Genomic DNA, 12,623 nt, shown 5'->3' with positions numbered 1-12,623 from the left:
AACAAAATTTGCAGATGACACAAAGATTAGTGAGAAAGCGGGTTGTGTAGAGGACACAGAGAGGCTGCAAAGAGATTTAGATAGGTTAAGCGAATGGGCTAAGGTTTGGCAGATGGAATACAATGTCGGAAAATGTGAGGTCATCCATCTTGGAAAAAAAAACAGTAAAAGGGAATATTATTTGAATGGGGAGAAATTACAACATGCTGTGGTGCAGAGGGACCTGGGGGTCCTTGTGCATGAATCCCAAAAAGTTAGTTTGCAGGTGCAGCAGGTAATCAGGAAGGCGAGTGGAATGTTGGCCTTCATTGCGAGAGGGATGGCGTACAAAAGCAGGGAGGTCCTGCTGCAACTGTACAGGGTATTGGTGAGGCCGCACCTGGAGTACTGCGTGCAGTTTTGGTCACCTTACTTAAGGAAGGATATACTAGCTTTGGAGGGGGTACAGAGACGATTCACTTGACTGATTTCGGAGATGAGGGGGTTACCTTATGATGATAGATTGAGTAGACTGGGTCTTTACTCGTTGGAGTTCAGAAGGATGAGGGGTGATCTTATAGAAACATTTAAAATAATGAAAGGGATAGACAAGATAGAGGCAGAGAGGTTGTTTTCACTGGTCATGGAGACTAGAACTAGGGGGCACTGCCTCAAAATACTGGGGAGCCAATTTAAAACCGAGTTGAGAAGGAATTTCTTCTCCCAGAGGGTTGTGAATCTGTGGAATTCTCTGCCCAGGGAAGCAGTTGAGGCTAGCTCATTGAATGTATTCAAATCACAGATAGATAGATTTTTAACCAATAAGGGAATTAAGGGTTATGGGGAGCGGGCGGGTAAGTGGAGCTGAGTCCACGGCCAGATCAGCCATGATCTTGTTGAATGGCGGAGCAGGTTCGAGGGGCTGGATGGCCTACTCCTGTTCCTAATTCTTATGTTCTTATGTTTATTTAATTAAACAACTAAAAATAAATATACTGTATTCATGAAAGGTACTTGGATGCAGCCTGTGCACATTCCTCAGTCCTGTTCAGCCTCTCTCATACTAGGGATTGTGCATAATGGAGAACAAGACAGGAAGAAATGGACAAAAACAGACACTATGGAGATTTTGAACCCCACATTAGGCAGTTTGAGTTTAATGTGATTGCATTAGAGAGGATACAGTGGAAATTTACGAGGAAGTTGCCAGGAATGGAGAATTTTAGCTATGAGGAAAGATTGGATAGGCTGGGATTGTTTACTTTGGAACAGAGGAGGCTGAGGGGAGATTTAATTGAGGTATATAAAATTATGAGGGTCTTAGATAGAGTGGTAGGAAGGATCTATTTCCCTTAGCAGAGAGGTCAATAACTATGGGTCATAGATCTAAATACTTAGAAGGGGATTTGAGGAGAATTTTTTTCACCCAGAGGGTGATGAGGGTCTGGAACTCACTGTCTGAAAGGGTGGTAGTGGCAAAAACGTTCATCACATTGGACATGCACTTGAAGTGTTGTAACCTACAGGGCTACGGACCAAGAGCTGGAAAGTGAGATTAGGCTGGATAGCTCTTTTTTGGCCGGCACAGACACAATGGCCTCCTTCTGTGCCATAAATTTCCATGATTCTATAATTGTATGATTTAAAAGTCCGACAGCAGGAGAGAAAGAGAAGGGTACACATACATACAATTGAATTTCCATGGTACACTGTTTTAGTTCAATGATTTACTTCATAACTAATTTATATCGTACTATTCTCAGTTTATATAAAAGGTAACATTTTAATTCATCTTTACTTGATCTGTAGCCTCTGATGCAACTTCAGCTTAAACATAAATGGCATCCAGATCTCTATCTGGGGGAGCGGGGTTGATTACACTAAAAAGTATTTTTTGTGAATAATGTTTGAAACTGATTGATCTCTTGGTGGTGTTGTCTTATGTTTTGCATTCAAAGCTGGGAATTACAAAACCAAATACCCTGCATTAATCAAACTATTGGACAGACTTTGTGACAGAAGCTGACTTAAGTTATAACCCGGTCCTGTACAATTCTCTACAAGGTGCTGCCTTTACCATCATGTAAAACTCCATTCACTCGAAGGATGAGTCGTTTTGAAGCAGAGCCCTCTTCTGCTGGGTCACAATTCTGTCCCTGAAGTGAGACGGTCTCCATGTTATTTCTGACCTGAGCTGAATCAACAAATAAGTGCAATGAATTAGAGAGTAAAACTTATCTAAACAAGAACAAGCACAAGCACAAGCTAAGAAAGTATGTCAAAGCTCACGGAAACAAATAAAACAGGCACATGTTTGCGGATCATTTAACCTTTTTAGATTATACCGCAACATCTCTCGTACTGTGTTTTGCTTGCTTTAGTAACACATAAAGGTTAATTTAGCAATGCTGTGCTACGGGTATGGAACTCTGCTAGCACACAAGCAGAGATAGGGCTACAACACTGGAGTGCTGAAGCATCGAGACATTTTTTTTTAAACTTTAAAGGCACTATGTGAATACAGGTGGTGGTTGTTCCAACTTGCTGCTACTGAGGCCACCATTTATTCATGCTTCAGACTGCCTCCAACTTACCTTTCTGGGTGATGGCCCGCTGCTTCACAAGCCTGTTACTCAGCTCCTGCTTCTTTTAGCTGATACTGAACCTTGCAATATTAGCTCTCGAAGGTATACTCACATTAAACATACTCAGACATACAGATACCGTTGACAAATAAATTTATCAGAATGCCATAATATGAGAAAGAGAGAGAGAAAAAAGAAAGCAAGCGAGAACGAGGGGGAGTGGGCGCGAGGGGACGAGGGGGAGGGAGAGGGATGGAGCAAAAGAAAGAAGGAGCGAGAAAGAGAAGAGGGAAGAGAGAAAGAAAGAGCGAGCGAGCAAAATAAAGTAAAGAAAAAAAGGCTTGCATTTATATAGCGCCTTTCATGACTACCGGACGTCCCACAGCGCTTTATAGCCAATGAAGTACTTTTTGAAGTGTAGTCACTGTTGTAATGCAAATGCCTCAACAAAGAACAGCATCAATAATGGACCTCTGTTCTGATGGTCTGTAGTCTGACTGATGAGCCTGACTGCCTCTTATTTAATAATGTTCCCTTTACATTAGCCACAGATTTCCATACAAAATCTCAGACATTTTATGCAATGCAATGGGGGGAAAAATACAATAGCATTGCTTCAAATGACTGATATATAATTGCCCTCCTAGATAAACATATGATCCAAGATGAAAATGATGTTAAAACATGCCAAACGATGCTTTGGATCTTTTGAGGTATCTCCTTACGGCTGATGCATTTGCCGTAAAATTTTCGTACGTAATTGCTGGGCAGTTGGTGAGCAAATAGCCCAACTCTGTGCCAGTAATGAGGATTTCCCCCTCTCAAGTCATAACTTGACAGATCGCAAGTTCGGGATTTAGCGCGTGAATCCTGAACTGTCCATTTCAAAGGCGGTATGATGGCATACACTGAGAGTACGCTGTCATACCCACTGTAAATTCTGGCCCAATATTTCTCAAAGCAGCAAGTAGTAACAGCCAGTTGTTAAGCTCAGTTGAAATAATACAAGAGCTTTGAACAAAAGGGTTAAACAGACAAATCAGTCAGTTGAATGCTTTTGAATGGCTTTTCTTTGCAAATCTCTCAAGCAACAGATACACAAATACTTCTGAGAAAAATAGCTGTCCGATCCATACTTGCAAGAGTTTTTTATTTTCAGAATTACGCAGGCACCTTACCTACAAAGCTTGCTTCAATGAGGTCAAAGCTGCAACAAATTGTGTATCAAAAGCAATCTTTAAACTCATTAAACCCTTTGAAATACAGGAAAAGATTTTACAAAATAGCACTACCAGTGCAGAGCTTTGCATGACAGGAGCACATATCAGACATTAGGCGGCAGACATAAAACTCCCATCGCCCACACTAATTCATAAAAACTACCCCATAGTCTCTCCTTTGAGAAGTCACGTTCTGAGATTGAGGTGTTTTACTTGAATAATGAACACAGATGTGCCCGTTACATATAGTCAGTATTCTCTGTGCTAAGGCAATCCTGATTATATTATGGCATTGGTTAAGAGCTTGGTGATGCATGGTAATTGTTTCTAGCACTTGAGTGATTTCTGTCAGATGCATGTGCTTGAAAGACAATTAACTGTATTAGCTTGACTGGCTTCTTTCTAATAAACTTCACACAGAGCCAAATGAATGTTAGCCGATTTCCCCGCATTTAGTTGGAGAAAGCACTTTGAGGGTGCTTTTTAAGCACCTGTATTACGTTTACATTTCAAGATGAGAAAAGAAAACAAGGGCCGTATGTGCTCATCCCCATCCTTTGGCTAATTTCAGCCCTGTGCACTAACCAGCCCCCCACCCCCCAACCCTGTATCTACTGGGAGAGGCACGAGAGAGAGGCTTATAGCCAGTTCAAGAGTCGTCGATCAAAAATTCCTTTCTTACTCCAATAGGTGATCAGGCAAGCCCAGAAGACCCTAGACCCACTAATTATCTAGAAATAATTAACATTTGCCTTCCATCAACTTGTTTTCCAGAGTTTGTCTCATGCCTTTTTATTAGGAATCAATCTTTACTACTTCCTTTGGTATCCGGTTCCTCAAATCAATCATCTCTTGGGTATGCAACGTTGCAAGTCCATTCTTAAAAATTATATACTTGTTTCCCCACAATGGTGACCCACCAATAGATGTCGATCAGCCTGCTGTTACTGTAGGCCACAATAAATAAATAAATGTTTTATATATATATATATAATTGGTGTGAAAAGTTTCATTTTTGGAGAAGCATGGTCATCTGGGTTTAAGAGTGTCCACGATGTGTTTAATTGTGTCCGCCAGGATCTTTTGCTACAAGTGTAATGAAGGCACGTCACTTCCCTTGGTTAAGTGTCTCAATTCCCAACAGTAAATTAGAATTATTTCAATTAACCTCTGATTAAATAACTTAACTTGCCGTCGATGCAGAATAGAAACTCACTGGAGCTGCTAGTGGTGAGATTGACTCCAAAGAGCTTTAATGTTAATGGTTGAAAATAGCTGCAATAGCTCCCTCACGTGTATTTTCAGACATTCTAAGCCATGTGGTTAGATCAAGACGTAGGATAAATATTCTATCTAATGATTTCTCAATGGGTACATTCTGCTAGCTGAAGTGCTCTTGCACTATCTTTCTTATAAAGAACCTGTTTTATGTTTACATATCAAGATGAGAAAAGGCCACAAGGGCTCCTTCTGTGCTGTAACCATTCTAGGATTCGATGCAGTATTCTCTTGCAATACACAGTGCAATAAAATCTACATATAACTGCTGTACTAATCACATGGTGCAATACCATTTGTATCTAGGTCATGTAGAATGCCTGACTCATTATTAACATATAACAACTTGCATTTATATAGTGCTTTTAACATAGTAAAAAGTTCTAAGGTGCTTCACAAAGTGTAATCAGACAAAGTAGACATGAGGATAGGTGGGTTTTAAGAAGCATCCTAAAGGAGAGGTTGAGTAGCTGAAAGGTTTAGGGAGGGAATTCCAGAGCTAGACAGCTGAAGGGATGGCCCAATGGTGGGAGAGGCACAAGAGGCCAGAGTTGGAGGAACGCAGAGTTCTCTATGGTTGTAAGGCTGGAGGACATTCCAGGGATATGGATGGGCTAGGCCAATGAACATGATGATAATTTTAATATTGAGACGTTGGTGGACCGAGATCCAATATAGGTCAGCAAGCACAGGGGTGATGTGGGAAACAATACTTGGTGAGAGTTAGGATACAGCCAGCAGATTTTATGGAGAAGTTTATGGAGAATGGAAGATGGGAGGCCGGCCAGGAGAACATTGGAATAGTCAAGTCTGAAGGTAACAAAAAGCGGGATGAGCAGGGGCAGGGTGATATTACAGGAGATGGAAGTAGGTAGTCTTGGTGACGGAAAGGATATGGGATCGGAAGCTCAGCTCACGGTTAAATAGGACGCCAAAGTTGCGAATAGTCTAGTTAAGCCTGAGACACTAGCCAGGGAACGGGATAGAATCGGTGGCTAGAAGAGAGTTTGTGGAGGGGGCCAAAGACAGACAGTGGCCCAGAATTTAGTGGAGTGGGGCATCGTTGTGGCGTACCTGGTTTGTTAGATTTTTTCCCACATCCTTCAGCACAAAATTTTTTTGCACCACAAATTGCTGAATTGCAAGCTGATAACGGCATGGTGAGGCATCTGTGACCTTGGTGAACAACGGGAATAACAGTCTATCTCCTTAACCAATGAGATTTAAGGAAACAGAGGAAGGAAATAAAGGCCCCAAATTCGCGGCCCCTACGGGCATGTACGAGGTGCACACGCGTCCATAGGGGTCCCGCAAAAAGCGCATGCGCCTAAACCCAGAACTTGCGATCGGGCAAGAATCCTCTTAATCGATCATATGCATCTGGAAGTAGAGAGCCTCCACGGGCGGCTACTTGCCCAACGAATACTCTTGAAAATCTTACGACTTTTCAAAGCAGGCGTAAGGCCTGCTTTTATCAGTGCAAGACTTTTAAAGGACAGAAAAATAAAATTTTTTCAATAATTAAAAATTTTAAGTCCTGTTAAATAAGCGAAGTTTATTTTTAGATCCTTTAAAATATGTACATTTATTTTTCAAAAAAGTAAATTTTTGTTGTAAGCACTTCATAAAATTCCCTCTAGGGGGTGAGGGAGAACAGCCAGAGGTTGTGGTCCATATTGGTACCAATGACATCGGTAGAAAGAGGGATGAGGTCCTGTAGGCAGAGTTTAGGGAGCTCGGAGAGAGATTAAAAAGCAGGACCTCAAAAAGGTAGTAATCTCCAGATTACTGCCGGTGCCGCGTGCAAGTGAGTACAGAAATAGGATGTCAAGGGACAGGGTAAGGTAAAGAAAAAAAGGGAGGCTTATGACAGATACCGAGAACTCAACACTGCAGAAACTCTAGAAGAGTACAAGTGCAAGGGTGCAATTAAAAAATATCAAGAAAGCAAAGAGAGAGCATGAAAGAATGTTGGCAAGTAAAATCAGGGAGAACCCAAAGATGTTTTATAAATACATTAAGAGCAAGAGGATAACTAGAGAAAGAGTGAGGACTATTAGAGACCACAAAGGAAATGTGTGTGTGGAGGCAGAAGATGTGGGTATGATTCTTAATGAATACATTGCAGCTATTTTCACAAAAGAGAGGGCGATGCAGACTTTGCAATGAGGGAGGAGGAGTGTGAAATATTCGACGAGATAAACATAGTGAGAGAGGAAGAATTAAGGGGCTTAACAGCTTTGAAAGTGGATAAATCCCCAGGCCCGAATGAAATGTATCCCATGCTGTTAAGTGAAGCAAAAGAGGAAATAGCAGAGGCTCTGACTATCATTTTTCAATCCTCTCTGGCTAAAGATGTGGTGCCAGAGGATGTAAGGCTATTAATGTTGTACCTTTGTTTAAAAAGGAAGAAAGGGATAGACCGAGTAATTACAAGCCAATCAGCCTAACCTAGGTGGTGAGAAAAGTATTGGAAAAAATCCTGAAGAACAGGATAAATCTTCATTTGGAAAGACATGGATTAATCAAGGACAGTCAGCATGGATTTGTTAAGGGAAGGTCATGTCTGACTAATAATTGAAGTTTTCAAAGAGGTAACCAGGAGGGTCGATGAGGGCAGTCCATATGATGTAGTGTATATGGATTTTAGCAAAGCTTTTGATAAGATCCCACATGGCAGACTGGTCATGAAAGTAATAGCCCATGGGATCCAGTGTAAATTGGCAAGTTGGATCCAAAATTGGCTCAGAGGCAAGAAGTAAAGGGTAATGGTTGATGGGTGTTTTTGTGACTGGAAGGCTGTATTCAATGGGGTTCCGCAGGGCTCAGTGCTGGGTCCTTTGCTTTGTGTGGTATATATCAATGACTTGGACTTAAATGTTGAGGGTATAATTAAGAAGTTTGCAGATGATGCTAAAATAGGCTGAGTGGTTGATAATGAAGAAGAAAGCTGTGGACTGCAGGAAGATATCAATGTACTGGTCAGGTGGGAAGAACAGTGGCAAATGGAATTCAATCCGGATAAGTGTAAGTTAATGCTTTTGGGGAGGTCTAACAAGGCAAGGGAATACACATTAAATGGTACAAGTGAAAAGTGTAGAGGAACAAAGGGACCTTGGAGTGCATGTCCACAGATCCCTGAAGGTAGCAGGCCAGGTAGATAAGGTGGTTAAGAAGGCATATGGAATACTTGCCTTTATTAGTCGAGGCATGGAATACCTGGAGGTTATGCTTGAACTGTATAAAACACTGGTTAGGCCACAGCTGGAGTATTGTGTGCAGTTCTGGTCACTGCATTACAGGAAGGATGTGATTGCACTGGAAAGGGTGCAGAGGAGATTTACAAGAATGTTGCCTGGACTGGAGAATTTTGGCTATGAAGAAAGATTGGAGATGATGGGTCGGTTTTCTTTGGAACAGAGGAGGCTAAGGGGAGACCTAATTAAGGTGTATAAAACTATGAAGGGCCTGGATAGAGTGCAGAGGAAGGACCGGTTTCCTTTGGCAGAGGAGTCAACAACCAGGGGGCATAGATTTAAAGTAATTGGGGGTAGGTTTAGAGGAGATATGAGGGGAAATTTCTTCACCCAGAGTGTGGTGGGGGTCTGGGACTCACTGCCTGAAATGGTGGTAGAGGCAGAAACCCTCACCACATTTAAAAGATACTTGGGTGTGTACTTAAATTGCCGTAACCTACAGGGCTACGGACCAAGAAAGTGGGAAAGTGGGATTAGGCTGGATAGCTCTTGGTCGGCCGGCGCGGACGCGATGAGCCGAAATGGCCTCCTTCCATGCTGTAAATTTCTATGATTCTATGATTAATTTTAAATGTGATTTTTTAAAAGTTTATTTTAAGTACGTGTGTGTTTTGGGGATTATTCCCAAAAAGGGGTATTCCCATTCATACTAATGGTGATTCCGTACATACGGAACTCACCACAAGTATGAATGGGAATACCCCTTTTTTGATTGGATGGGCTGGCCCACGTGATCCCAGGGATGAGTGTGAAGCTCTTGCGTCCCTGGGATACGTGGGCCTCTATGCAGACCTACACATAGAGACCCATGACCACAAGTCTCCAAACGTCCCGGACCACCAAGTAAATTCGTAGAGATTTTTCAGATCGTAGACCTCCGCCCGCAGGAAGCCTCCGACCGCAATTTCTGGGCCAAGGTGAATTAGAGTCAAATTAGGTACAGAAGGAGAAATAAAGAGGGAAAGATAGATTGGATTATGAGAGAGAAAAAAAAACACAAAAGTATCATGTATGCAAACTCTTTGTATTCACGACGTAACTATGTACGATGTACCACCAGAGGGTGCTGCTGTTGAAGGCCCAGGGGTTTCCTGCCCTGTACTTACCAGGGTTCCCCCTGAAGAATTACTAATGAAACGAGCACTCAAAACCAGGCTCTCCTTAGTACATCCTGATTTCTTTGATCAGGTGGAAACCAGGCGTTATCAGCAAAATACGTACCATGATTGCACGGCTGTATCACGCAACATCACTGTAAATGACCCTGTGTTTGTGCTGAATTACGGTCAGGGCCCCAAATGAGTCGCCAGCACTGTATTAGCCAAGGAGGGGAATAGAATATTTGTTGTCAAACTGCTTAATGGTCAAATGTGCAGAAAACATTTGGACCAAACCAAATTACGATTCACAGATAACCAGGAACCACCGGAAGTGGACCTCATCTTCAGCGACCCACCGACACATGCCCAATCGACAGCAGACCTCGCTGCCAACCACGAGGATGATCCCACCATCCCCAACAGTCCAGCCCAACCAGTCGCGCTGCAAGACAGCAGTGGCCCAACCAACTCACTCAGGCCAGAAGCGACACTCAGACGGTCAACCAGGGCTCACAGGGCTCCGGTTCACCTTAACCTGTAATCAACTCACATCAAAGACTTTGGGGGAGGGGGGGGAATGATGTATGCAAACTCTTTGTATTCACTATGTACGATGTACCACCTGAGGGCGCTGCTGTTGGAGGCTCAGGGGTTTCCTGCCCCTGGTGTGCAGGGGCATATAAAAGGCAGCCAGCCAGGCTGTCCCTCACTTTGCAGTTGTATTAAATGAACTGAAGTCACACACAGTACAAGGCCTCGTGGAGTTATTCGATGGTAATTGCAGACATAATAAAAAGGAAAATCATTTTACATTTAAACCCCCAAGAATAATTTACTACCTGCAAGAATGAGACTCCACAATTTCAATTGTTTCCTTTCTGGGCCAGAGGTCGAGTGGCTTTGCAGGAAAATAAATCTTAATGTAAGGAGCCTTTTAATGACAAGTACCAGTCCTAACTTTCTGCAGCTAGTTTAATTAGTTTTAACATTGCAAATAAACAATTTCTTGAAACTCACAGGGAGTTTTATGGCGAGCTCCCGTTTTCACAAGGTTAATGGCAAAGCAGCGCAAATCGGCCAGAAATTTGAGATGCTTTGCAATACATGGGGTATGTCTTCTTCGCCACAAATTGCTGAGTTATTTACACACTAACAGCGTGCACATTAAACTCGCCATTATTTCACAGCAAATTCTGGGCCAATGGCTTCCGGCTTCTCAATGTTTCACTGGAGGAAATTTCAGTTCCTCCGAACAATCAGTCTGACAACACAGAGGCAGTGGAGGGAATGAGAGGTGGTGATGAGGTGGGACTGGGTTTCGACACCTCTATGACCAAAACAAAAAAACACCACAAATGATAAATGATGTTAAGTTTGTATGTATTATGCAGACTAGGAAACTCTGGTGTTCATTCCAACACATCTCAAGCTTGAGGTGACATTGATAAAACAGTTCCATTCTTACAGTTTAGGATTAGGGTAGGTGATTTGGTGCACCCTCACCTCTGGGTCAGAAGGTTGTGGGTTCAAATCCCACCCGAGACTTGTGCTCAAAAATCTAGCGCATTCTGGCGCAGTACTGAGAGAGTCCTATGCTGTCGGAGGTGCCTTCTTTCGGATGGAACGTTAAACCGAGGCTTCGTTTGCTCATTCAGGAGGACATAATTATCCTCGGTGTCCTGGCCAATATTTATTCCTTAAACAACATCACTAAAACAGATTATCTGGTCATTATCACATTGCTGTTTGTGGAAGCTTGCTATGCACAAATTAGCTGCTGTGTTTCCGACATTGCATCAAAATCCACGACGAGGCTTTGGACAACGTGGACCATTTTCCATACCTCGGGAGCCTACTATCAACAAGGGAAGACATCGACGGCGAGATCCAACACCGCCTTCAGTGTGCCAGTGCAGCCTTCAGTCGCCTGAGGAAGAGGGTGTTTGAAGACCAGGGCCTCAAACCCGGCACCAAGCTCATGGTCTACAGTGGTGGTGATACCCGCCCTCCTATATGGCTCAGAGACATGGCCTATGTACAGTAGGTACCTCAAAACACTGGAGAAGCACCACCAACGCTGCCTCTGCAAGATCCTGCAAATCCATTGGCAGGATAGGCGCACCAATGTCAGTGTCCTCACTCAGGCCAATATCCCCGGCATCGAAGCACTGACCACGCTCGATCAGGTCCGCTGGATGGGCCACATCGCCTGCAAGCCTGACACGAGACTCCCAAAGCATGCGCTCTACTCGGAGCTGCGACACGGCAAGCGATCCCCAGGTAGGCAGAGGAAACGTTTCAAGGACACCCTCAAAGCTTCCTTGAAAAAAATGTAACATCCCCACCAACACCTGGGAATCCTTGGCCCAAGACTGCCCAAAGTGGAGGAAAAGTATCCGGGAAGGTGCTGAACACCTCGAGTCTCTTCGCTGGGAGCAAGCTGAAGCCAAGCGTCGACATCGGAAGGAGCGCGTGACAACCCAGGCACCCCATCCACCTGTTCCTTCAACCATTGTTTGCCCCACCTGTGACAGAGACTGTAGGTCCTGTAGTGGACTGCTCAGTCACCTGAGAACTCATTTCTAGTGTCAAGTCATCCTCGACGTCGAAGGACTGCCTATGATGATGATGATGATGCAGCAATGTTGACTTCACTTGAAAAAGTATTTCATCAGTTGTAAAGCACTTTGGGATGTCTCGTCGTCATTAAAAGCGCTATACAAGTGTAATCTTTTTTCTTTTCAAACATAACACATTTGTACAATTATAAAAACAGAAAATGCTGGAAAAATCAGCAGGCCAGGCAGCATCTGTGGAGAGAGAAACATGAGTTAACGTTTCTGACGAAGGGTCATCGACCTGAAACGTTAACTTTTTGTTTCAGATTCCAGCATCCGCAGTATTTTGCTTTTACATTTGTACAATTACCAAATGTAGCGGCAATTACCCAAGTACTACAATTTTGTCCAGAGATGTGATGGTTTCTGAGCAGATGTTGGCGGTACCAAATCACTTCCCCCAAACCCAAAGAGTCTGAAAATCGCTGTTGTAACTCACTACAGACCATGTTCCATTTCAGTAGACTTTACTGTGAAAATATCCCTCCCGGGCCAAAGCCGTTAGACTTCTTCCAACTGGAACCGTTGTTGGGGTGAGACTAATTGCGGCAATGACAGGTTTCCTTCAGTTTAAATAAGCCCGCCA

The 12,623-nt window shown here is 43.2% G+C and overlaps 1 protein-coding gene across 6 annotated transcripts in view; it reads right to left on the bottom strand.

The window, feature by feature from the left end:
* The window catches only part of LOC139267357 (xanthine dehydrogenase/oxidase-like), a 274,065-nt gene that overhangs the window by 216,881 nt on the left and 44,561 nt on the right, over positions 1-12,623 (bottom strand). For 3 of the 6 annotated variants that reach the window (XM_070885588.1, XM_070885584.1, XM_070885575.1), the window contains exon 2: positions 2,057-2,173. In XM_070885588.1, coding sequence (XP_070741689.1) covers positions 2,057-2,156 — 100 coding nt within the window. In that variant the 5' untranslated portion in view covers positions 2,157-2,173. Of the gene's footprint in view, positions 1-2,056; positions 2,174-12,623 lie in introns of those variants that run through there. The other 3 variants (XM_070885566.1, XM_070885615.1, XM_070885605.1) reach the window with 3 other exon arrangements.

The sequence above is a fragment of the Pristiophorus japonicus genome, chromosome 1 (assembly GCF_044704955.1).
Source record: "Pristiophorus japonicus isolate sPriJap1 chromosome 1, sPriJap1.hap1, whole genome shotgun sequence".
Taxonomy (NCBI): Eukaryota; Metazoa; Chordata; class Chondrichthyes; family Pristiophoridae; genus Pristiophorus; species Pristiophorus japonicus.
The sequence above is the reverse complement of the archived record's forward strand: the minus strand, read 5'-3'. Positions and strand labels throughout refer to the sequence as shown.